Source organism: Dipodomys ordii, unplaced genomic scaffold (genome assembly GCF_000151885.1).
Source record: "Dipodomys ordii isolate 6190 unplaced genomic scaffold, Dord_2.0 Scaffold193, whole genome shotgun sequence".
In the NCBI taxonomy this organism is placed as follows: domain Eukaryota; kingdom Metazoa; phylum Chordata; class Mammalia; order Rodentia; family Heteromyidae; genus Dipodomys; species Dipodomys ordii.
In genome coordinates, this window is record NW_012267409.1 from 522,461 (window position 1) to 548,029 (window position 25,569).

The 25,569-nt window shown below is 41.6% G+C and overlaps 1 protein-coding gene across 1 annotated transcript in view; it reads left to right on the forward strand.

Moving 5' to 3' along the window:
- The window catches only part of Ppp2r3a (protein phosphatase 2, regulatory subunit B'', alpha), an 84,556-nt gene that overhangs the window by 20,822 nt on the left and 38,165 nt on the right, over window positions 1-25,569 (forward strand). The window contains exons 2-4 of the mRNA XM_013034660.1: window positions 3,263-3,443; window positions 7,462-9,895; window positions 22,178-22,444. Coding sequence (XP_012890114.1) covers window positions 7,907-9,895; window positions 22,178-22,444 — 2,256 coding nt within the window. The 5' untranslated portion in view covers window positions 3,263-3,443; window positions 7,462-7,906. The remainder of the gene's footprint in view (window positions 1-3,262; window positions 3,444-7,461; window positions 9,896-22,177; window positions 22,445-25,569) is intronic.

A 25,569-nucleotide genomic window follows, 5' to 3' on the forward strand; every position in this document is an offset into this window, starting at 1 on the left:
AGAACTCTTTTTTTTTATTTAATTTTATTTGTGAACATACTGTACAGAGGGGTTACAATTACATGGACAGGATAATGCGTACATTTCTTACCAAGCATTGCAGCCTCCTCCTTTGTTTACCCTTCACATCCCTTCCCAGCCTCCCCCCAGAACTCTGTTTTTTTGTTGTTGTTTTTTTGTTTGTGTGCGTGGTTTTTGTTTTTTTTTTTTTTTTTGTCGTGGGGCTTGAACTCTGGGCCTGGATGCTGTCCCTCAGCTCAAGGCTAGTTCTCTACCACTTGAGCCACGGCACCACTTCTGGTTTTCTGGTGGTTCATTGGAGAGAAGAGTCTCATGGACTTTCCTACCAGGGCTGACTTTGAACTGCAAACCTCAGATCTCAGCCTCCTGAGTAACTAGGATTACAGGCATGAGCCACTGGCACCTGGCTCAGAACTCTGGTTTTTATGATCCTCAGATCTCAGCCTCCTGAGTAGCTAGGATGACAGGCTAGCTAGGATTACAGCCAGTACCCGGCTCTTTGGGATTTTTCTTTTACCCCATTCAAACAAATTTCCCCTGACCTTGTGCTTCTATTTATTTAACTCTAGGATTGGCCACTTAGTTCTGAATATTCTCTCTTCCCTCCTACACAGAAAAGAAAAGGAAACTGTAAAATTCCTAAAGTCATTATAGTCTCCATCAGAGCCCAAAAGGGGCTCAAGAAATACCGATTGAATAAACTGAACTATTTTTTGGTCTCATTTTTTTTAATCCCATAAATTCCGATAAGTCATAAGAAGCCGTTTTTTCTACAATGCTTTGAATGTTTACATAGCTGATATAAAATAGTTAATATTCTTTAAATATATATCCATAATTTAAGAAAATTAAGATCTTTTTAGGAGTTATGAGAATAGTAGTAAAGCCAAGTCTGTTCCGAAGCACTATTTTTTTAAAATAATTCTTCTCTAAACACCACCTTTATAATAACAACTTAAAATTTTTTTAATCTTTTTTTTTAAGGTTTGATCAGAATTTGTATTTCACAGGAATGAAGAAAGGCACAGGAATTAAAGATGAAGGTCTCCTGTTCATAGTTTTGTGATCATGGGTCAGTCACTTAAGACTGAGCTGACGTATTTTAACCTTTCCCGCCGCCCTCTGGGGCCTGCGGAGGCCTTCCCCTGATTGACTTAGCTCTGCCTTGCTTCCTAAGTCTGCCCACCACAGCATTGCTCAGAGAGTAAATCTGACCTTGTCTTCCACCCCCCCCCACCCCCAATCGAAACCTCTCAGCCAAGGCTTCTGTTACCGTGCTGCCCATGCCCCACCTCCTTCACAGCTCTTGCTCCTGGAAGCCAACTTGACACTTGGATAATACCAAGCTCGGCGCTCCCACACATGTCATACCACGTTCCGCCTCCCTCCCTTTTGCTCACCCAGCATCCGCCTTGATTTCCTGCCGCCAACTCTGTGAGACTCCAGGACTGGACTTGTTGGTCCTCGTCCTGTGAATGCCCTCTTCGACTTGAAGGCCAGGCATTCTCTTACCCTCCCTGCCCACACTGGGAGCTGCATGAGATAAAACCGTACAACTTCAACTTGCTCGCCTGAAGAGTACTCTGTGGTAGCACTCAAATGTTTATTACATTGTGTTTAATATATATACATATGTTAAAAAAATATGTATCTTTTGGCTAGACATAGGTGCACACCTATTTTGTAGTTACACAGGAGGTGAAGACAGGAAGATCTAGCTTTGAGGCCAGCTTGGGCAAAGACTGAGCAGGACTACCATCTCAAAAAACAACAACAACAACAAAAATCTAGATGGACATGGTGGTTCTTGCTTGTAATCCCAGCTACATGGAGGTGAATCAAAGACCAAGGCTGGCCTGTAGAAAAATGTTCAGATGCTATCTGAAGAATAAACTCAAACAAACAAACAAAAAGCTAGAGGTATGACTTGTGTAGTAGTGCACCCGTCTCTAGCAAGCTCAAGGTCTGAGTTCCAACTGCAGTATCATCAAAACTAACTAGATAATGGCCTAGGGCTGGTGGCTCACACCTGTCATCCTAGCTACTCAGGAGGCTGAGATCTGAGGATCCTGGTTTGAAGCCAGCCTGGACAGGAAAGTCTATGAGACTTATCACCAATGAACCACAAAAAATAAGTAGGTAGATAAAGAAAGGGGGGAAGGAAGAAAGGATGGAGACAAGAGAAAGATGGGAAATGAAGGGGAAATGGAAGGGATAGAGGGAGGAAGACCTTCAAAATAATTAAGTCCATGACCAGACAGACAGAAATGATTCTCATTGGCTGCCTGTTGGCCATCTGTCTATATTAATAACGTTCTGTGGCTCCTGAATGATGTTCTACATATCCAGGTGGCCCTTGTCGGAAAAAAGGCGCTCTCTTTCTCTCCCTGTCCCTCTTCCCCCTCCCCTCCCTCCTTCTCTCTCTCTCTCTCTCTCTCTCTCTCTCTCTCTCTCTCTCGTGCTTTTATTTTAGGATCTCCAAAAAAAGAAAAATACATAGAAAAGGAAAATGCATAGGTTGAGATAATGCCAGACAGCGACAACTGTTGGTTGTGTGTGTGTGTGTGTGTGTGTGTGTGTGTGTGTGTGTGTGTACGTGTACGTGTACGTGTACTAGGAACTGAATCTAGAGCCCTACACATGCTGGGCAAGCTTTCTACTACTTAAGTTATATCCCTAGCCTGAGATATTTTTGGTTTTATTTCAAAGTAGCAAAAGTTTAGCCCCAAATTTTTCCCTTGGAACTTGCAAATAACACACATTTCAAATGAATAGAGAAAACAGGCATCATGCCTGTAGTCCTAGCTACTCAGGAGGCTGAGATCTGAGCATTGCAATTCAAAGCCAGCCCAGAAAAGAAAGTCCGTGAGACTCTTTATCTCCCATAAACCACCAGAAAACCAGAAGTAGCATTGTGGATCAAATGGTAGAGCACTGGCCTTGAGCTGAAGAGCCGAGGGACAGCGCCCAGGCCCATTGTTCAAGCCCCACGAGCAACAGAAAAATAATTATTAATTAAAATGAATAGAGGTGTGGTACCGAATGCCCGTCATCCCAGTATTCCGAAGGCTAGAGCAGGAAGGATCATGAGTTCCAGGAGAGCCTGTGGCACCTCTCAAAAGACATAAAAATGAACAGCTAGTTTATGATTTTTCTATATAAAATATAAATAAGGAACACTGAAATTTTCCTAGTTCAAACCAAAATCAACCAGAAATTTTGTTTTTCTTTTGTTCTCTAGACCCTAAAGCCATCTTTCATCCTGTTTTTGCAGAAGAGAAGGTGAAATCCCAGGGAAGTGACTTACAGGTTATCAGATTGGTCAGTGCAGAGGCAGAAGCTGGCCAAGTTGCTCCTTCCTACCTACCTGAGGGAACACCCCCGGCCATACTTCCTGTTTCTCCACTGGAATATCGATCAAAGTAAGTTTTATGGGCTTCCTAATTCCTGTTAGGCCTGCTGCTGACATAGTTTTATCCCTAAACTCAAAGCATGTATCCTGCTTCCATAGTTACATATACCATTCCTTTGAATGTAAGAAAATCTTCCCTTATGAGATTTCCCTTTTTCAATTTATCTTCTCAACTCTTCTTGAATTGAACACAGAGATGAAAATATCCCAAGTCTCGTTTTCTTTAATTCCCCCCAGTAGCACTGTGGACCTGGTCTCTTATTTCCTCTAAACGGTTCTCTTGGAAGCCATTTCAAAAATGACTCATCCACCAAAGATTGCCTGTGTTTTCCAGGCAGAGCAGTAGTTTTATTATGTTTAAATGACTCATTACTTCTGAATCATCATGCCTTCTGTACTCTATTAAATTAAAAAAAACACTCCTGTAGTATATTCTTCTCTGAGCCTTCAGATGGTCCACTCTAGTGACCTGGATATTCAGCTCATTCTCCCTTGTCTCTAGTATCCATCATCTCATCTTGAAGCCTTTTTTCCAGCTGAGACAAACAATAGAGTTTCTTTGCCTCTTGTCTCCCTGCTCCAGATGTTTCCTGAAATGGTGCTAATGAATAGCAGTATAAAAATCTGTATCACACCTTTCTGGGTTTTCCATCGTGGAACTTGTGTTGTTAGAAGTTTTATTCACTTCCTAAATTTCTCCATGAAATGAGGGGTAGAAAACCCCATAAAAATAAAGCAAAGCTCTCATGATTGTTGGTACACAAAACCAGTGAAACTCAGCATGTTCAAAGAATGAATCACTCTCATCGTTGGGATTCTGTGACAATATTTTGACTGTCTAACTACCCTTTGACCATTTATTTTCTGTCTCTTTTTTTGCTCCATATGGGCCAAGTCTTCCTTAGGGTCCACTCCTTGGCTCTTTTCTCACCCCATGCATGTTCAGTCTCATCTATTCTTTTTTTTTTTTTTGGTCAGTCTTGGGACTTGAACTCTGGGGCTGGGCGCTGTCCCTCAGCTCTTCAGCTCCAGGCGAGTGTTCTACCACTTGAGCAACAGCGCCACTTCCGGCCTTTTCTGATTATGTGTTGCTGAGAAATTGAGCCCAGGACCTCATGCATGCAAGGCTAGCACTCTACACTGAGCCACCTTCCCAGCCCTCTCATCTATTCTTGTAGCCTGAAATCCTTCATCTAGTTAGCATGCTCCAAAATCCTTATCTTCCAACTCCTATCCCTCTGCTGCCAGTGAGGAGCGTCTTCTCCCTGGGTCTCTGAAAGAACCCAGGCCTGAAGGTGCATCCTTGACTCCAGCCTGCCTGAAGCTGTACCTTTGACTCTCAAACCTAGCACAAAATTAATCAGAGCCCAGGCTCATCTCCCCATCTATCGAAAACCCATTTTTAATTTTTTTTTGTTGTTGTTGTCAGTTGTGGGGCTTGAACTCTGGGCCTGGGCGCTGTCCCTCAGCTCTTCAGCTCAAGGCTAGCACTCTACCACTTGAGCCACACCGCCACTTCCGCCTTTTTCTGTTTATGTGATGCTGAGGAATCGAACCCAGGGCTTCATGCATGCAAGACAAGCACTCTACCACTGCTGAGCCACCTTCCCAGCCTCCATTTTTAATTTCTAAAATGTGTTACAAACATTATTTGCAAACTTTAATTTGTATTTAAAGTGTCAATTGCAAAAGGATTTTTAAGTGTTGATTCATAAGCCTACTTCTTAGAGACACCTTGTCAATTTTTTCTTTACTATATCTTTTGTTATTTCCATATTTCGGAAATGACTAATTCATTCATTTTAAACATTGAAGTTCAGCTCTCTCACCCCTGCCAAAATAAAGGATAAAAGTTATATGATCATCTCAATATTTGGCAAAATTAAATATACCTTAGAGATTTTATTTTTAAAACTTCCAACAGGCCAGGCCCTCTCCTGTCATCCTAGCTACTCAGGAGGCTGAGATCTGAGGAGCGCCATTCCAAACCAGCCTGGGCAGGAAAATCTGTGAGACTCTTATCTCCAATTAACCACCAGAAAACTGGGAGTGGTGTTGTGGCTCAAGTGGTAGAGCACTAGCCTTGAGCTGAAGAGCTCAGGGACAGTGCCCAGGCCCAGAGTTCAAGCCCTGAAACCACAAAACAAAAAACAAAACAACTTCCAACAGAATGAAAAATAGAAGAGAGTTTTCTCGGCCTGATAAATGAAATCTACAGAAACCCCTCTAACTTTCACCGTCCGTAATAGTGAAAGACTGACTTCATTTTCCCCAATATCAGTTACAAGACAACGATTTATAAACTTCCTTCTTCTCTTCAGTGAAGGCAGTAAGACAGTATGATTGGAAAGCAAAAAGCAGAACTGTGTCTGTTCTTAGACAACTTGATTCTGTATGTAGAAAAATCTCAAGGAATTAACAATTTACAATAAGTGAATTTAGCCAAGTGACAACTATGTTTCTGTGTACCAGCCGTAATATGATTGCAGAATGAAACTTTTCCCCCTTACTAAGTCACATGTCCTTCACTGATTACCTTAATCACTGTTCATGCATCTCTCAGTCACCATCCTTGATACATCTGTGGTGTACCCTCTGTTCTTCAGTAAATCACAAGGCTGGCTATTCCTCTAAAATAGGTCCAGCATCTAAATATGTCACTGTTAACTCTCTTGCCTCAAGCCCCCAGCTTCTTGCCTGGCTCATTCCAATACTGCCTACTTTGTTTCCCAGCTTCTCCGCTTGTCTTTTACATCTTGGAACACAGCATCCAAAATTCATCAGTTGAAAAATGTGAATCTGATCGTGTCAGTCCTCAATTCAGTACGCCATCAGTTGTGTCCTGGCTCGCTTGGAGTTAAAGTCAGCTTCATTATAGAACTCTACAGACCCTGCATGGTTTAGATGCCCACCTTCCTTTCTGACCTTACCTTCTACACTGGGCTCTTTGCCTTCCCTGCTTTGATCAGTTTAGTCTGTCTTCATCATTCTGCCGGTAAATCAAGAATGCTCCCACCTCCAGGCCTTCCCATTTAAGGTTACTCTGCCTAAGATGAATCACTGCATGACCTGCTCCCTCTCTTCTTTCAGGTCTCTGGTCAGATATCAGTGAGCTCTCTCCATCCTTTCAAAATCCTTGTCCTGCTTCATTTATCTCCATAGCCTATCATTATCTGATAAGTTATATGTACTTGCATGTTGTTTTTCTTCTTCCAATGAGATTGTCAGCTCCATAAGGACAGAGACTTTGCTTTTATTCACTGCTGTGTCCTTAGCTATTAGTCAGAGCAGGGCATGCAGTGGGAATTCATTGTTTCTTGATTGATAGAATCTTTTTGGACAGATACTGCACCATGTTGTAAAAGCCACTAAAGATGGCTCACACCTATAATCCTAGCTATCTGGGAGGCTGAGATTTGAGGGTTGCAGTTCAACAACAGTGAGGGCAGGATTATCCACAAAACTCTTACCTCCAATTAACTAGTAAAAAGCTGGAAACAGCACTGTGGCTCAAAGTGATAGAGTATTAACCTTGAGCAAAAAAGCTCAGAGACAGCAACCAGGCCCTGAGTTTAAACCCCAGAACTGATAATAAATAAATAAATGTTAAAAGAATTAAATAAGCCCAGGCACCGGTGGCTCAAGCCTGTCATCCTAGCTACTCAGGAGACTGAAATCTGAGGACCAGGGTTCAAAGCCAACAGGGCAGGAAAGTCTATAAGACTCTTCAATAAACCACCAGAAAAACCGGATGTGGCACTGTGGCTCAAGTGGTAGAGCGCTCAACTTGAGCTGAAGAGTGCAGGGACAGCGCCCAGGCCCAGAGTGCAAGCCCCATGACCGACAAAAAAAAAGAAAAATAAGAAATGCAGAATATGACAAACACAAGTCTGTACTGCATAACCACTTAGTTGCCTGATAGGGAATTGGACTCCATGACTAACTGCAAAGAAGATCTAAAGAAAAAAAAAATAAAAGTTCTAGTATTAAGAAAACGTATTAAGAATTATTTTCTTCTTTTATTCTAGGTTGCTCTAAGTCACAGAAAAAAAATGGGTCATTTAAACCTCTGGAGGACTCAATTATCACAGCACTGCCATTCGACTACCAGCTAAGATTGATGATACAAATTTATAATAACAAATGTGCATGTTACCGAAGCACCGAAGAACTACAAGAGGATATCTTTCCTAAAAATGATCTTCAAGTGTCATATTTCTAAACACAACCAAATAGCACAATTATTAAATTATTAGACTTGCTGATACAGGCACACATGTGCAGCAGCTACTGTATACTGATAATTATCAAACCTCAAATGTATGTGATTTCTCTCCATGAGAAAAGTCCTTAGATTTGCAAGCAATCACTGAACATTGCCATTAGGCTCATATTCAGTTGAGTGTCATTGAAGAGTGTTTTCTTGAAACATATAGAAGGTTGAACGTCCCAGGACCAGGTGGATTGGATATTATGGCAGCAGCTTATAGACTTGTGGTTAGTACTGTGAACCACTACAGCAGCGTGGTGATAGACCGGCGTTTTGAGCAAGCTATACATTATTGCACTGGAACCTGCCACACGTTCACACACGGTGTCGACTGCATTGTATTTCACCATAGCGTTTGTGCGGACCTCTTGCACCTCCCAGTGTCTCCGTTCAAAGATGTCGATCTCAACTCTATGTTTCTACCCCATGAAAATGGCCTTTGCTCTACTGAAGGTGACTACCCCCACCAGGCCCTGGCAGGCATTCCCAGGGTCAAGAGATCGTCCACGTTCCAGAACACCTGTAATTTAAAGGACATTGCCGGGGAAGCCATCAGTTTTGCCAGTGGCAAAATAAAAGAATTTTCCCTGGAAAAACTCAAAAACTCTCATCATGCCGTTTACAAAAAGGGAAGGAAAGTGAAGTCTGACTCATTCAATAGGAGGTCGGTTGATTTTGACCTGCTCTGTGGCCATTATAACAGTGATGGGCTCTCCCCGGCCTTTGGCTTACTCCGGAGTTCCTCATTGGAGGAAAAGTCTTTGTCCCATCGAAACTCACTTGATACAAACCTGACTTCCATGCTTCTCCAGAACTTCTCTGAAGAAGACCTGGTAACTCAGATTTTGGAAAAACACAAACTAGATCACTTCTCTCCTGGGACAGACATAAAAATGTGCTTAGACATCTTACTGAAATGCTCTGAGGATCTGAAAAAATGCACAGACATCATAAAACAGTGCATAAAGAAAAAGCCAGGCGGTAGCATGAGTGAAGGGAGTGGGAACGATGCAAGTTCTACCTCTGAAACTGTCTATATGAATGTGATGACGAGGTTAGCATCCTACTTGAAGAAGTTACCATTTGAATTCATGCAGCCTGGGAATAATGAGACCATCGATATAACAGAACTGGTCAATAATGTGCCTAGCTTACAACTGACTCCCTTCTCTCCCATATACGGCACCGAACAGCCCCCTAAATATGAAGATGTTGTCCAGCAGTCAGGTCCGGACTCTGGACAGTTTCACACTATTGAATCGCAAGGTGACACACATAATTCTAGGAAAACAGACACTGTAAAAGTCATTCCGAACAACTCTACCAATTCCTTACATAGGCTGGAGGTAAATGATCCCAGAACTCTCAAAGCTGTCCGACTTCAATCAGCCACGAATCCTTTGGAGAACATTTCTGCTGGTGATTTAATGGAAACTCTTTATATTGAAGAAGAGTCAGATGGAAAGAAAGCATTCTTGGACAAAGGACAAAGGACAGAGAATGGGCCTGGTCAGGAGCTGTTTAAGGTGAACAAACAGAGAGCCGAATTTTCAGACCATGGTCTTCACCTTCAAAAAAGCCCTGCCTCCGTGCAAAATAATATCGGTAAAGTGTTTGAGACGCCAGTTGTTCATCTACCTGAGGAAGACTGTAAATCAAAAGTCCCTAGCGTGGAAGTGAGAGACCAGAGAGGTTTTATGAACCCTAACAGTCAGGAAGAGATTGATAAATTGTTACTGGATTTGGAATCATTCTCACAGAAGATGGAGACCTCTCTAAAAGAGCCACTTGCCCAGGATAACAACCTTACTTCTCTAAGTAGTCACGGTCATGTGACTAGTCCGATCCCTACAGATGTGGACCTTAAATTGAAAGGCTCTTCAGCCACAGAAAAAGTCTCACCTTCCTGCCTAACAAGGATTATTGAAACCAATGGACACAAAATAGAGGAAGAAGATCGAGCTCTCTTACTGAGAATCCTGGAAAGCATTGAAGATTTTGCTCAAGAACTCGTTGAATGCAAATCAGGTAGAGGGAGCCTGTCTCAAGAAAAGGAAATGATGCAAATTCTACAGGAAACCTTGACAACTTCCTCCCAGGCCAGTCTGTCAGTCTGCAGAAGTCCTGTGGGTGATAAAGCCAATGATACTTCTTCCATGGTTTTGATTCAGCAGACCCCAGAGGTGATCAAGGTAAGTCCCAACAATTTTAAGTCCTAAGAAGTCTCCAAAGGTATTTAAACAATTTAAAAAGCTGGGTGCCGGTGGCTTACGCCTGTATTCTTAGCTACTTAGGAGGCTGAGATCTGAGGATCGCGGTTCAAAGCCAGCCCAGACAGGAAAGTCTGTGAGACTCTTATCTCCAGTAAACCACTAGAAAACTGGAAGTGATGTTGTGGCTCAAGTGGTAGAGCGCTCACCTTGAGCTGAAGAGCACAGGGACAGCGCCCAAGCCCAGAGTTAAAGCCCCACAACTGACAAAAAAAAAAAAAATTATAAGACAAATTATTTTTGTTAAGCATTTTACATTCTACACCAGGAATGATCTCAGGTCAGTCAGTGAGAATCAAAGACTTTAGAGCCAGGCAGACTGGTTTTAAACCATCCTCTCACACCTATAAATTTAGCAGCTCAGGAGGCTGAGATGTTGAGAATCATGGTTTGAAGTCAGCCAAGGCAAATTTTTTTTAAATTAGCCACCAAAAAGTCTTGAGAGAGAAAAAACTAAGCAAGAGCTTGAGGCCCTGCATTCAAGTCCCAATACTAGAGTAAAAAAGAACAGAAAAATACAGGGATACAAGCAGATGGAATGTTCAGAATGGTGGCTACCCTTGGGGAAAGAAGAGAGATGTAAGCAAAGATATTCAGAGAGCTTCAATAGTATTAGCAATGCTCTCTTCGTATTCATATCTCGGTGGCAAATCTAATCTATCAAGTATTTTTCATTTTTATACCCTTTTATGCAGTCTTAAATGCTGCATAGTAATTTATTAAAGTTGTGTTTATGTAGCCAACTTAAAAGTCAAGTGATAGTTTACCTAGCATGTGCAAGACCCTGGGTTTAATCCCCAGTATAACCCCCCTCCCAACAACAGATTCATTTGAGCTGGATGTTATGTAATTCCAGCATTCAAGAAGCAGAAGCAGGAAGATCACAAGTTTGAGGCCATTCGAAGGTACATAGCAAGTTGAACTACAGAGAGAGAATCTTGTCTCCAAAACCCAAGGGCTAGTTACATATCTCAGTGGGAGAGTGCTTACTTAGCATGTACAAGGGCTTGAGTCTAATCCTCAGTATGACAAGATAACACAACATCTTCTATGAGCAGGGAAAAAAGGTGTCTGTTAACCAGTGTGTGTTTTGTGCATACTGTCCTGTTGCACATTTTTAGTTTCTAGTGGCATTGAAGTGTAAAGCAATACCATTCCTACTTTAGTTTGTTGTGATGATTTCATTCATGTCTACTTACCATTTTTGCAAAAACAAAACGAATCCTTTATGTGTGTCTCATTTGTTGATTCACAGATATTAACTTGGCTAGCAGAATTTTAGGGAAAAGTGCCAGTTCCAGGGGTCCTACCAGACCTGGATAAGCCAGACATCAAGCCAGTCAATCAAAGAAATGGCAAGTGGTGAGAGCAGGAGAGGAGGTCTAAGTGACCTGAGATCTTTCTTTGGGGACCTGACAAGAACTCTTAAGGTTCTATAGAAAGCAGAATGAAGGCATGGGTTGCAGGTTTGCATAGCTGACCCAACAAGGAAGCTTAGGCTATAGTGTGGTTGATTGTTACGTAAGGATGGGTTTTGTGGGGAAAAGGGAAGTTGCTGTTGCCTGGAGAATAGTTTGAACTCTTCTCATGAGATGTTTATCCGTAATACCTGTTAGTCTTGGAACCCAAGGTGACTGCTGGAGGGACTGGCCTAGAGAAAAAGAAACACGTCAGACAGGCCAGATGGAGTTAGTTCCTGTAGGCTTAGGGTAATGGCTGGTGATGTCCAAGTCCCGTCCACTGGTCCAGGTTACTCTTATCTTTGTGTCTTGAGGATGAAGTGTGATTACTAGTTTGGGAAAAACATTGCTTCAGTAATTAACTTACCTACCTGCAGAGCTGAGCGGGAATCCGATGCAAACTTTGACAGCAAGGAAGACAGGTGCAGAATGAAGGCACAGATGCCAAGCGTTTATCCTTCCCTTAGTTAACCATCACACATCTGCAGCCTCTATTGTCAGTACCTTTAGCAATCACAGCCTCTGAGTCCCGTTATATAATATCTCTAGCTATCACAGCCTCTGAGTCCCGTTATATAATATCTCTAGTTAACTTGTTCCCTTTCGGAGAGGAAAAACTGCAGAAATTACAAAACTGAGAAATATATCTATTCATACTTCCAAGCAATATTGATGAGCTTAACATTTTATAAGAGAAAGAAAATGCATACCACCTCAAAATGATAATGATACATGAAGAGCTGCCAGTTATGGGAGCATGCTAAGATGTTAAAAGTGTGTTTCACTGTTTTCCTCACAACTGTCTGCCTATTGAATGAGAAGTGTTCACCTCTGATGGCCCTTCTTAGTGTCTCACACTCATAATGCCAGAAATGCTTCTTGTGATACAGAATTTTTCAATGTTACTCAGCCCTCTTTCTCCATTTTCTCCTGGGAAGGAGGAAGCAAGGGAATGGATCTCTGATGAGACACACAATTCCAGGGATGGGCCCCCAGTGCCACCCCCAACTAAGTACAGCTGCTAAGATTCTGCCACAACCGGCTCAGATTTTTACAAGCGTGGGCTGAGATCAGAATGTAGTTAAAAGGCCATTTCCCACCATTCTGATATATAGAGTAAACTTTAATGAGATCCCTGCATAGCTGACACTGTACCACTTGATCCTCTTGATTTAAAGAGTAAAAATATTGTCAACAAATCAAGTGTAGCCTTCAGTTGGGCTTTGAACTCAGGGCCTTTGCCCTTGCTGCATAGAGGCTCTACCATTAGAGCCATACTTCCAGCCTTACTGGGTTTTGTTGTTGGGTTTTGGGGGTTTTTTTTGTTTGTTTTTATTTTGGCCGGTCAAGGAGCCTGAACTCTGGGCCTGGGCACTGTCCCTCACCTCTTCAGCTCAAGGCTAGTGCTCTACCACTCCAGCCATAGCACCACTTCTGGCTTTTTCTGCTTATGTGGTGCTGAAGAATCGAACCCAGGGCCTCATGCATGCAAGGCAAGCGCTCTACCACTGAACCACCTTACCAGCCCAAGACTGTGTTTTTTATGTTTGTTGTTTGTTGTTTTTTTCAGTTGTGGGGCCTGAACTTTGGGCCTGGGCACTGTCCTTCAGCTCTTCAGCTCAAGGCTAGCACTCTACCACTTGAGCCACAGCACCACTTCTGGCTTTTTCTGCTTATGTGGTGCTGAGGAATCGAACCCAGGGCCTCATGGATGCAAGGCAAGCACTCTACCACTGAGCCATTTTCCCAGCCCCTGTTGTTGGGGCTTTGTTTGTTTGTTTGTTTCAGCCAGAGTTCTGCCTTCATACTTTTGGAGACCACCATTGAGGTGTTTACTCTGGGAAGTGTTGAAATCCACAGGCATAACTCACATCAGCTTTTGTATTTGCAACATAATGCATGTCGTCAGCAGGATAGACTTGATCCTCAGTTGCAGACTTTTCTTTTGACGTCTCTGAATTTAGCTCTCACCCTAAGCGGCTGAGAAATCATATTCTCTTCTCCTCTTCCTCTCACCTTCTCTCTCCCTATTCCCCATCTCTCTCCACGCATTTGTTTAATGTGTCAGTGGAAATTCTCCATTCCATTTAACGTTAGCGCTCTAATATATTTATAGGCCAGAAATTAATTCTTGTGCTCTCTAATAAGCAGTCTGTAATTGAAATCATTCCTCAAGGTGAGAAGGAAGAAGAAAAGCAGACTAAGGACAGAGAAATACCAAAGCTAGAAAATCTGGGCTCTGAGAATTATACCTAATAATTTCAGATACTTCCTTCCTTCTTCTCTCTACCTTAGACTATAGAAGTTCAGGTAACCCTAGCATTTAGAAAACAGAAAGGCAGGGGCTGGGAAGGTGGCTCAGTGGTAGAGCGCTTGTCTTGCATGCTTGAGGCCCTGGGTTCAATTCCTCAGCACCACATAAGCAAAAAGAAAAAAGCCGGAAGTGGTGCTGTGGCTCAAGTGGTAAAGCACTAGCCTTGAGCTGAAGAGCTGAGGGACAGTGCCCAGGCCCAGAGTTCAGGCCCCACAGCCGGACCCAAAAAAAAAAAAGAAAACAGAAAGGCAAAAATACAAGGTTTCAGGCTTGGGGGTATTATAGCCCAAGTAGGAGAGAGCCTGCAGAGCAGGTACAAGCCCTGGGTTCAAACTACTGGTAAAAAAATAAAAATTGAAGGTGCTTTCTGTTACTAGTCATGGAATGTATTCCTACCATTTGGAGGCACTGAAGTAGGACACACAAATGTTTATACAATCTCCTATGTAACACATGTACCTTCTGTGTTGCTTTAGATTGTGAAGTAAAGGCAAGAGGGTAGGCAAGAACAAAGAAACCTGTGGATTAGTGGTAGAGTGCTTGCCTTGCATGCATAAGGCCCTGGGTTTGATTCCTCACCGCCTCATAAACAGAAAAAGCCAGAAGTGGTGCTGTGTCTCAAGTGGTAGAGCGCTGGCCTTGAGCTGAAGAGCTGAGAGACTGCGCCCAAGCCCAGAGTTCAAGCCCCATGACAGGAAAAAAAAAAAAAGAACAAATCATCGAGAGCCACCACTGCTTACCTCCTTTCTTCACGCTAGTGGTTCTTTGCTTAAGAACAAGATAACATTAATGACAGTACAGGCCATTAATTAAACAATGAGAAACACCAAATGAGAGCACAAAAGGATGAGAAACTGAATTTTAGGATTAAGAGTAATTGACTAATTAGCTTTGTGCTCAATTTCCTCTTTCAAAACCTAGTTACAGTGATTTATAAGGTCTGTGATTCCAAATTATTACCCTTTTTAATAACGACTCAGCAAGCAAGTGAGAGCTACAAGGTAAGAAGCCTTTTTTTTTTTTTTTTTAGTTGAAATATAGCTTAAAACTCTTGAGTTAGACCTCTGAGAAGCAGCATGAATCCTGTAGCACCCAGCCCGGTAGATTCTGCTTTCCCTTTTGATCAGAGAGAGTAAATGTAGTCATCTACAGTGCAAGAAAAAATTCCCTTACTTGATCTTCTTTTCCCACTAAATAAGAGGTCACTCAACACAAACATCAACTAAAGGAGCTTACCCTTAGGGGAAGAACCCAAAGGTGTAACTTGTCTAAATTCTAAGAAATGGAAACATGGGTTTTCTGTTGCTATTGTCATTAGTAGTGGTAGTAGTAGTGCTTGTTCTTTGCTTTTGGGGTTTTGAGGGGATAGGGTCAGTAGGGAGGGGCCACAGAAATAGAGAAAGGATGAACAAACGTAATCATGGTATTTAGTATACACTATACGGAAAATGAGCTGTGTGATTGTGGGCAGGGATGGGAGGGGGAAACTGGGAGGAAGGGAAGGAATTGTGACATCATCCAAGGAAAGGTGACATTGTTCAAAAAAAATGTTCATTACCTGACTCATGAAATGGTAATCTGTATAACACCTTAATAACAATAAAATTACTTAAAAAAAAGAAGCGGTCACTCTAAAAGCCACATTCTTAGGTTCTATATTTCAGTTGTCACAAAACTGACTTGGATTCTCAGCTCCTTTCTAGAACAAGCAACTATACTGCCATACATATAGAAGTAAATAACAAATTGAATAACCCCAGGCTACTGTTCCTCTGTCAGTAACAACTTCCCCAGACCAATTCTTTTCTAAGCACTTACAGGTTCCTGGTCTTCTGCCCTCTGAAATATTTAACAGCTTGGGAAATCAAAACCTAGAGCTTATTTCATCATCAAAAGACATGGAGGAATGTTTTTTTATAAGTGTTAACAACAGAGCCAAATTCTTCCTTTGAGGAGCTTCAGTCACTGTTTAGACTTTTAACCTCAGTTCTGACTTTGAAACTTCAGAGACTTATAAAAAGTAACTGAAATAAAAACAATTCTTTTTGTTGTTGTTTTTAATGCCATTCCTGGGGCTTGAACTCAGGGTCTGGGCTCTCTCTGTCCCTAGCTTTTTTGCTCAGTGCTAGTGCTCTACCACTTGCTTAACTCTGCTTCCAGCTTTTTGGTGTTTAATTGGAGATAAAAAGGGGACTTTCCTGCCCCGGTTGGCTTTGAACCACAATTCTCAGCTGTCAGCCTTCTGAGTAGCTAGAGTTAACAGGTGTGAGCCACCAGCACCCAGCTTAAAAATATTTCTTGTCCTTTGCTCCAAACTAATATACTCCTAGGAAGTACAGGAAGGAAAAAAAACACCTCTTTTTCATCCTGTCTTCATACTCTACTTTTACAGTGTCTGGCATGTAACAAGTGATTGTAAAAATATTTGAACAAGTAAATAGCTGTGAAATAGAATTTTCCTCCAAGAGTTTAGACAATATTGGAACATTATTATCAGATTATAGGTATTACAAATAGAAGATCATGCTTGAAAATGATTGAGTATAAGTAGTAAGAATAAAGTACATATATGTATAAACATATCTATATGTATATATATGGAAAATGCCTACCTTAAAACATTTACACCCAAAGCAACTATTCAGATATCTTTTGATACAGGGCCCCAGCTTTTTATTTGAAAATACGTCTCATAACAAAGATTCGTGTCATCTTTATTCATATTCACATTTGCTGACTGATTTCCAGTTTTAGTTTCTTTTCTTATCTTTTTTTTTTCCTTTTTTCTTTTTTCCGTTGGTTGTGGAGCTTGAACTCAGGGCCTGGGCATGGTCCCTGAGAGCTTTTCTGCTTAAGGCTAGCACTCTACCACTTGAGCCACAGCTCCATTTCTGGATTTTTTTGGTAATTGGAGATAAAAATCTCACAGGCTTTCCTGTTGGAGCTGGCTTTGAACAGCCATCCTCAGATCTCAGTCTCCTGAGTAGTTAGGATTACAGGCATCTGTCAACAGTGCCCAGCTCTAGTTTTAGTTTCTTAAGTCAGTAGAGAGCAGTTGGAATATAGATATCTTATGGATTTCAATGATTTTTTTTCTTTTACCTCATCCAAATCTAAGTTTACAACAAGATTTTCTCCATTGTTTACCTTTACTGAATCTTTATAAAACTTAAGTTGTTTTTTAAAATGCAGTTCCTTATTCTATGCTCATATTTTATTAGTTTACGTAATTGAATTGTCACTATAAAAAGTACAACCAGCATAAACAGATTGGAGACAGACACCGCTGACTCTTAGTAAGCATGCAACTTGACTGAGATAGAAATATGAGTGCCTAGCAGGAAGTAGACTTGTCTGCCATGTATCTTTGGCATCAGGAGATGTTTTACAGGAGACATGGAAAGCACTGGCTAATCCAGAGAATCAGTCAAAAGAGAGGTCATTTAAGGGAGATGTTACAGTAGCTCATTAACGTTGTATAAAGAAATTCATGAGGCCAGGGTGCTGGTGGCTCACGTCTGTCATCCTAGCTACACAGGAGGCTGAGATGTGAGGATCATGGTTCAAAGCCAGCCCAGGCAAGAAAGTCCATGAGACTCTTATCTCCAGTGAACCACCAGAAAACCTTAAGTGGCGCTGTGGTTCAAATGGTAGAGTGCTCGTCTTGAACTGAAGAGCTCAGAGACAGTGCCCAGGCACAGAGTTCAGGCCCACAACAGAAAATAAAAAAGAAAAGAAAAGGAAAGAAATTCATGAATTATGCCAACAGCCTCTGATAGCCAGGGACCTGTTCCTGAAACAGATAAAATTTAAGACCAGAATGTTGTATAACTTGAGGAAGCAGATTGTTCTCAGGAAGTGAAAATTCACCCGATACCTTGGGTAGTACAAACTAAGGTGCCGCTTAGCTGAATAAGCATTAAATGGTGTGAGACCTAATTGTAATCGAAACAATTTTTTGTTATTTTAGTCTGGAGATAAATAATGAGGGAGGATATCAACATAGTCAAACCCTATTTATGTATGTATGTAGGATAAAAATAATGAGGAAGAATGTTCTAGGCAGGAATATGGAAAGAAAGAATGGGAAAGCTACCTAATTAACAGTTAACATGTTTGCCTAATGAGAGAGAAAAACCAGTGTTTTTTTCATTGTAATCTTCAGCCATTGAAAGCTTTCAGGTCAGATTTTTGGATGAGCTAAGAATTACACAACTCAGAAAAAAAAATTAAGCCACATGTTAGGACACATAAGCCCAACTCTTGTACATGTTGCAAAAAGCTGTCACAATGCCTTGAAATGAATGGAAAAAAGCCAAATTGCAGGAATAAGAGACAGTGGTAAGCTGATTTGGGGCTTTCTGAAGTTTTGCATTTTCTAGAACTAGAAGACTAATCGAATGATGACATTGATGAGAATCCTCAGTGTTTTTAACGAGCTAACACTTGATTCAGTCACAAATATTGAGATGAGGCCATTATTTAATATTTGGTAACTTGATGAATATTGTAAACATCTGGATGATTTCTTTATAAAGCTTTTTGAAGGAAAGAATCTTACACACCTTATGAACATAGTAATAATACTATTTACTATTACTGTTACTTGATCGTCTTTTGCACTATTTTTATTACTTTCACTTACACATGCATATCTAAAATTTCTTAGACAGTTTTAACTGTTTGATAATAGTATTTGACTAATGCCACCCTGCAACAATAAAATTTTCAAAAAAAAATATATATATAGCCTGGCGCCATTGGCTCATGCCAATAATCCTAGCACTCAGGAGGCTGAGATCTGAGGATTGCTGTTCAAAGCCAGACTGGCCAGGAAAGTCCATGAAACTCTTATCTCCAATAAACCACTCAGAAAACCAGAAGTGGTGCTGTGGCTCAACTGGTAGAGTGCTAGCCTTGAGCCGAAGAGCTGAGGGACAGCACCCAGGCCCAGAGTTTAAGTCCCACGACTGACCAAAAAAAAAATAATAATAATAATAATAAATAAAAATATATATATACACACATAGATATGTATATGTATTATGGATATGTTATATATGTGTATATCCATATAATCACTTCAGAAAAGTAACTAAGGTAGTCTTCTGCCAAAAAACAAATGATTTTCAACTCTTAAAGTACAAATTTCTTTGTTGATTACCATTTGAGCATGAAAGTTTCTGCTTTCTTCCATGTTTTGACCAGCAATACCTAGAGAATTCTTAATCTTTGCTTTCTTCCAGTGAAGAAATAAAACCCATTCTGAAGCAGTAGTTTCATGTTTCAAATTCAGTCTGTTCTTTTTTTTTTTTTTATCAAGTATTAAATAGCAACAACTGGAAGTGTTCTACACATTCTTTTCCCCTGGTTTGTAGAGAAACTGCTTTGTGTGGATCAATACCTCACATGGTGAAATTACAAGTTAGCGTTATCTGGGAAGTTGCTATTTTTAGGGCCTGCTGTCATGCTTCTAACTTTGGTACTAGGAGTAGTGGGTGCTTCTTTTCCCAGAAGGCTCTGTATTCCTAACATGTGCAGGTCAATTTCACATAAAGCTGCCCACAGGGAGCAACAAGGCCCTTTGGCAGGCTGTGTGTTTGGAATTTCAAAATTATGAGCAAGAATTGGGAGCCACAGGCTGTCTCTGGGAACCAGCTGCATGTCAGAAGGAGCATTGATTGTGGCCCCTGTGGATTGTGGCTGGGAGAACACAATGCTTGAATTTAATCTCTTTGGGAGATAAGAAGAAGAAAAAAAAGTGCCTTTCTACCTGACGAGATTGACAGTTTATTAAATCTATCTTCAGAAGTGTGCTGGGGCAGTTGCGAAGTCAACGCTCACTTTTCAAAGATGATGATCAAGGAGACATCTTTACGAAGGGACCCGGATTTAAGGGGCGAGTTAGCTTTCCTGGCAAGGGGCTGTGATTTTGTTCTCCCGTCCCGGTTTAAGAAGCGGCTGAAGTCATTTCAGCAGACACAGGTTTGAAGCTTGGGGTGTTTTGTTGTTGGTTGGTTATGGTTTTTTAAAGTATTTTTTTTATTACTAATGAAGCCACCCACTGAACTAACAGTTTATAACTGGTATCTTGATATTGGATCAAGGAATTAATCTGTGCCCTCTATTCAAGCTATTTGCAGAAAGTTATTTGTAGAGAGATTCCGACAGGTTTAAAAATAGACCTGGACCTGGAGCACACAGAAAGGGAATCCAGTTCTAAAGACAATAAATACAACTTATCAAATGTTTTACAGTTTAGCCAGAAAAGTACTAAACAAACTAGAATCTCTAGATTAAAACCCTTATTTGGACAGAATCAGGATTAACACTTGTAGAAAATATGTGTTAAAGAATCTTGATATGTTTAAATAGTGATTTTTTTTAAACAGAACTTTGTATATAGGCAATTGTGTAGGTGTATAGTGTGCTGTATAGCTGCAGATAATTAGGAATGGCAATTTCTTCTGAATTGTGGAAAATGTTTTCCCTAAGCAAGCTGTGACATGATTTCTACTTTGTGGTGACTTCTTTGCTGTCTCTACTTTCTTGCTTACAACTTAAGAGCCAGTGTCTGCTTACCATGCAAGTTGTCCAGCACAGAGTACAATACAAATCAAAAGCCACACAAATAAATGGTAGCTCTCTGAAATCCCCCAAGAAGCTATTGTTTCATAATTATTGTAACCCAGAGTAATTTCAGATTATGTGGATGAACCATGGAGACTCTGTTTTCCTTTTCCTTTTTGTAAGAAAGAATTGATGATCAAGTATTAAAAACATTACAGTGCCATAGTGATATAAAACCTAGTAGTATTCCTAATGTATATGGAAACACTGCTCTGATTTAGGGAAAGACCAAAGGGGACAGTTGGGATACTTACAGAGCTTATTATTGTTTGATACTGTTTCTGTATTGGACTGCAACTTTAGTCAAAGTGAGCAGAGAGCAAGCTTGCCAATCTGGTAAATTTTATATGACTAAGGTTTTATCATCTTTGGAAAGGGTCTACTTTGTCATGGTACCTTAAGGTTTGACTTACACATTTCCTATTTTATTCAACGAGAGTTAAGGTAATGTAAGTGAAACTTGAAAATAAACACATCATTTTAATAGGTTCCTTTAGAATATTACTCTGTTTTATTAAATATGTAGTTAACCAGTGAATACTTGCCTATCAGCCAATTATTGTTAAGAAGTGCACACATACACACACAAAAGCAGAATAGAACGGCATGTAATCAGATGTTTTTCTCATGTGAAAGCATTGACAGGTAGCCCGTGTTTGTTCTGAATGTCACCCACTTCTGTCAGAGCAAAAGCAGAGTTAACATCAAAGGTCTTGCTCTAAACCCTGCCAGCTAATACTTGTTCAGCCACACTGGCTCCAGTGGTCTTGGCTCTGATTGCTCTCAGATTATCCCTAGCTCAGCAGTCTTTCAGAAGAAAGATCTGCGCCTTTTTAGAATTCCAAGCCAGGTTTGCTAGCATTATGTCTGGAATCTCAGCACTTGTCGACTGAGACAGGAAGATCACAAGTTTAAGGCCAGCCTGCATTACAGAGTGAACTCAAGACCAGCTTGAGAGCTGAGAAAGGTGGCTCAGTGGTAGAGTGCTTGCCTTGCATGCAGGAGGCCCTGGGTTCAATTCCTCAGCACCACATAAGCAAAAAAAGCCAGAACTGGTGCTGTGACCCAAGTGATAGAGCGCTAGCCTTGAGCTGAAGAGCTGAGGGATAGTGTCCAGGCCCAGAGTTCAGGTCCCACGACCAAAAACAAAGACCAGTTTGAGCTTCACAGCAAATTGAAGTCCAGCCTGGACTTTACAGGAGATCAGATTAGATAGATAGAGAGAGAGAGAGAGAGAGAGAGAAACACACACACACACCCAAAACCTAAATAATTACAATAATGAGCTAGGTGGTTAGTCTCATTCCTAAAATCCTGGTACTCAGAAGACTGAGGCAGGAAGAACAAAAGTCAAAGTATAGTGAGGGCCTGTCTCAAAAAAAAAAAGAAAAGAAAAAGAATTTGCTTCTTTTTCTGCCAATTGAAGATGTAAGGATGCACAGAAAACCTAAGAACCGTTTCAAAAAGAATTTACTAGTCTAGTTCTCGCAGACTGCACCTTCAGATCTGTATTTTGCGAGGCCTGCCAAAGGATGGGTGGGAATGTACCGCTGGATTTTTAAAGCAGAAGTCCCTGTAAGCTTGAGGATGAACGCGTCATTTATATACTGATCTATTTAATATGGAAAAAATCCCCTAAAAACATGCCGCCCTGTAGACTACACAGATCTCCTGACCTCTAGTGCGTCTTAATGTGTGGTTTCTGTATTTATACATGACTTCCCATTACGGGTGAGGCTTCTTAAGAAATATATATACAGTTTAGAATTGGTGTATCTTAGAATCACATTTCTTTTCCAGATTCAAAATAAACCAGAAAAGAAACCTGGGACACCACTTCCACCTCCAGCAGCCCTCCCAAGTAGTCCCCAACCTGACTCTCTGGCCCCTCATGCGAATAATGCTGTGAACGCACCATTGTCCATAAACATTCCACGCTTCTACTTTCCGGAAGGACTCCCAGATACCTGCAGTAACCACGAACAGACGCTGAGCAGAATCGAAAATGCTTTCATGGATATTGAAGATCAGAAAGCAGACATTTATGAAATGGGGAAAATTGCAAAGGTAATAGAAGTACTCAAGTGATTTCCTAATTTCCTTCCCCTAGCAGCTCCAACATTCCTTTCTTCTCTGACTTTCTCTCCATGTTTAAGCATACATACATTCCTCTATCCCCCCTTCCCCACCCCACCCACCATATTGAAAAACATCAATTCTGTGTTCTGCTTCATAGAACTCTGTTGTCTTTTGTCTGTCTGTCTTAGTTTTTTGTTTTTGTTTTTTGTTAGTTCTGGGTCTTGAACTCTAGGCCTGAGCTGTCCCTCAGCTCTTGAGCTCAAGGCTAGCACTCTACCACTTGAGCCACAGTGCTGCTTCTGGTTTTCTGGTGGTTAATTGGAGATTAGTCTCATGGACTTTTGTGCCTGGGCTGGCTTTGAACCACAATCCTCAGATCTCAACCTCCTGAGTAGCTAGAATGACAGACATGAGCTACCAGTGCCCGGCTTGGTTGGTTTTTTTTTTTTTTTGCCAGTCCTGGAGGTCTTGACTCAGGGCCAGGGCTCTGTCCCTGAGCTTTTGTGCTCAGAGCTGGTGCTCTACCACTTTGAGCCATAGCTCCATTTTTTCTGTGATTAATTGAAGATAAAAGTCACGGGGCCAGGCACCAATGGCTCACGCCTGTAATCCTAGCTACTCAGGAGGCTGAGATTTGAGGATCATAGTTCAAAGCCAGCCCAGGCAGGAAAGTCTGTGAGACTCTTATCTCCAATAAACCATTCAGAAAACTGGAAGTGGTGCTGTGGCTCAAATGGTAGAACACTAGCCTTGAGCCAAAGAACTGAGGGACAGCGCTCAGGCCCAGAGTTCAAGCTCCACGACTGACAAAAAAAACTAGCTGGCTTTGAACCATGATCCTCAAATCTCAGTCTCCTGAATTGCTAGTGAGCCACCAGACACCCAGCTTTGTTTATTTACTTTTTTTTTTAACCATCCACTGGACTCCAATGTTACTACTTGCTTATTAATCTTTAGAATTGAGTTTGTTTCTAAAGAAAAGCATGCTTTCTCTCAGGAGATCAGAGCTTAACCTGTCTGTTTTATTTGTGAGAAAACTACAGCCCTAGAAGTAGCTAAGCTCACAAAACTAAAGTACAGATCCTCTCCCAGGACACTGAACCTTTGTCGTCCTTGTCCCCCCCCCAGGTCTCTGAGAGAATGCTTGTTGTATTAGAGAACAGAACCAAAATGGTTCTCTCTGAATGGGCTGTGAACAATGGGATCTACATACAAAAAATACAAACGGATCAAGGATAAGTAAAATCTGTATTCAGAGGTAACCTATTAAAACTCTGGAGACAAAGAGAACCTCTGGTTATTGAGCCATTACAGATGTAGATGCTAGCCAAAAAGAAAAAGAACAGAAAAAAATCTGTCTGGTGACAAGCTCAAGCAGCTTCCAGCAGTGGGCTGGAAGACATCTGCCAGACCAGAGCTAAGAGCATTTTTGCGAACCTAGAGAAGGAAAGCACTATAACTCACAGTGGCTTTATGTCAGAAGAGTAGGATAACATACAGCAGAGCTAGAGTGAGCCGAGGAAAGCAGTCCTAAAGAAAATAAGTCCTGCCAGTGGCTCACATCTGTCATCCTAGCTACTCAGGAGGCTGAGATCTGAGGATTGTGGTTCAAAGCCAGCCCAGGCACGGAAGGCTGTGTCTCTTTATCGCCAATAAACCACCAGAAAACCGGAAGTGGCGTTGTGGCTCAAGGGGTAGAGCGCTCACCTTGAGCTGAAGAGCTGAGGGACAGCGCCCAGGCCCAGAGTTCAAGCCCAATGACCAACCAAAAAAAGAAAAAAGAAAATCAGTCCTTGCTTCTGGATTGGTAAGGGTTAATCGTGGGGACAGTTTATGTATACACTAGGGCTTGCTTGTTTCGCCCAACCTACACCTGAAATTTTCTGCATAAATACCAAAAGGCCATTCATTCTAGCTCAGGAAGCATTTGTGAGGAAGACAACTCTCAGGGGCTGCTTCAGGTAAGCAGATGGGGGAGGAGCTGTTCTGATGAAGTGTGAGGCACAGAAGTTCCCCGGATGGAGCTGGGTTCACTGTCTGGGGGAATCAGTGCTACTACAGCCCACCCTTGTCTTGAACCTAGGGACATGGGGACCCTCTTACCTCTACTCCCACCCCTGTTGTATACATCTTGCTGCTCTTGAGTTCCCCACCCCTGTGGGAAAGTGGCCCTGCCCTGGCTCCATGCCTCAGGGGCCCACCAGCGCTCCACACATTCAGTGAGAGGAAAGGCCTAATGGCCGTGGGATGGCCAGTGGAGGCGTGGAAGGAATGTAGGCACGGAAGGGAGGGAACCCTAGGGTGGTGGGAAAACAATTATACACAGAGAAGATGGGTCCGGATGGGGCGTCAGGGAAAAGTACCAGTGCTAAAGCCAACAATGTGGAAACGCTTAAAAAATAGAAAACTATTTCCCTTAGCCAAGTGAATTGACTCAGTAATTTATGGTTTATATCTAATGACCCTGTGGCACAATAACCATTTCATATGTATATGACTGATTAACTTGATTACAGCCCTACATTCCATTCTTGGGAGCCAAGCCTCTCCCGTCATTGCTCTTACACCTTAATTGCTAGCCGAAGTGGCGCGATAAGCTGTCCATACCTAGTTGTAACTAGCATTACATATAAGCATGTGTACTGACCTTAAAAAAAAGTTGTCATGAGCCAGGCGTTGGGGAGTGGCTCATGCCTGTGATTTTAGCTACTCAAGAGACTGAGATCCAGGTCACAGTTCAAAGCAAGCCCAGACACAAAAGTGAGCATGACTTCATCTCCAATTAACCAACAAAAAGCCAGGCTGGAGACATGGCTCAAGTAGTAAGAGTACCAGCTGAGCAAACAAGCCTCACAAGTGTCAGACTCTGAGTTCAGCCTCTTGATACCAGCCAAATAAAAAATAAAAAATTGGCAAGAGCTGGGCATGGTGGGTACAAGCAGAGACAGAATCAGCCTAGACTATGCAGTGACATCCTGTCTCCAAAAAAGAAAGAAAAAATATATATACATACATATATATTTTATGATGGTTTATGTTGTTTTGAGCTTTTGGAGTTGTTGCTGTTGTTTCTCTTTTTGGTCAGTCATGGGACTTAAACTCTGGGCCTGGGC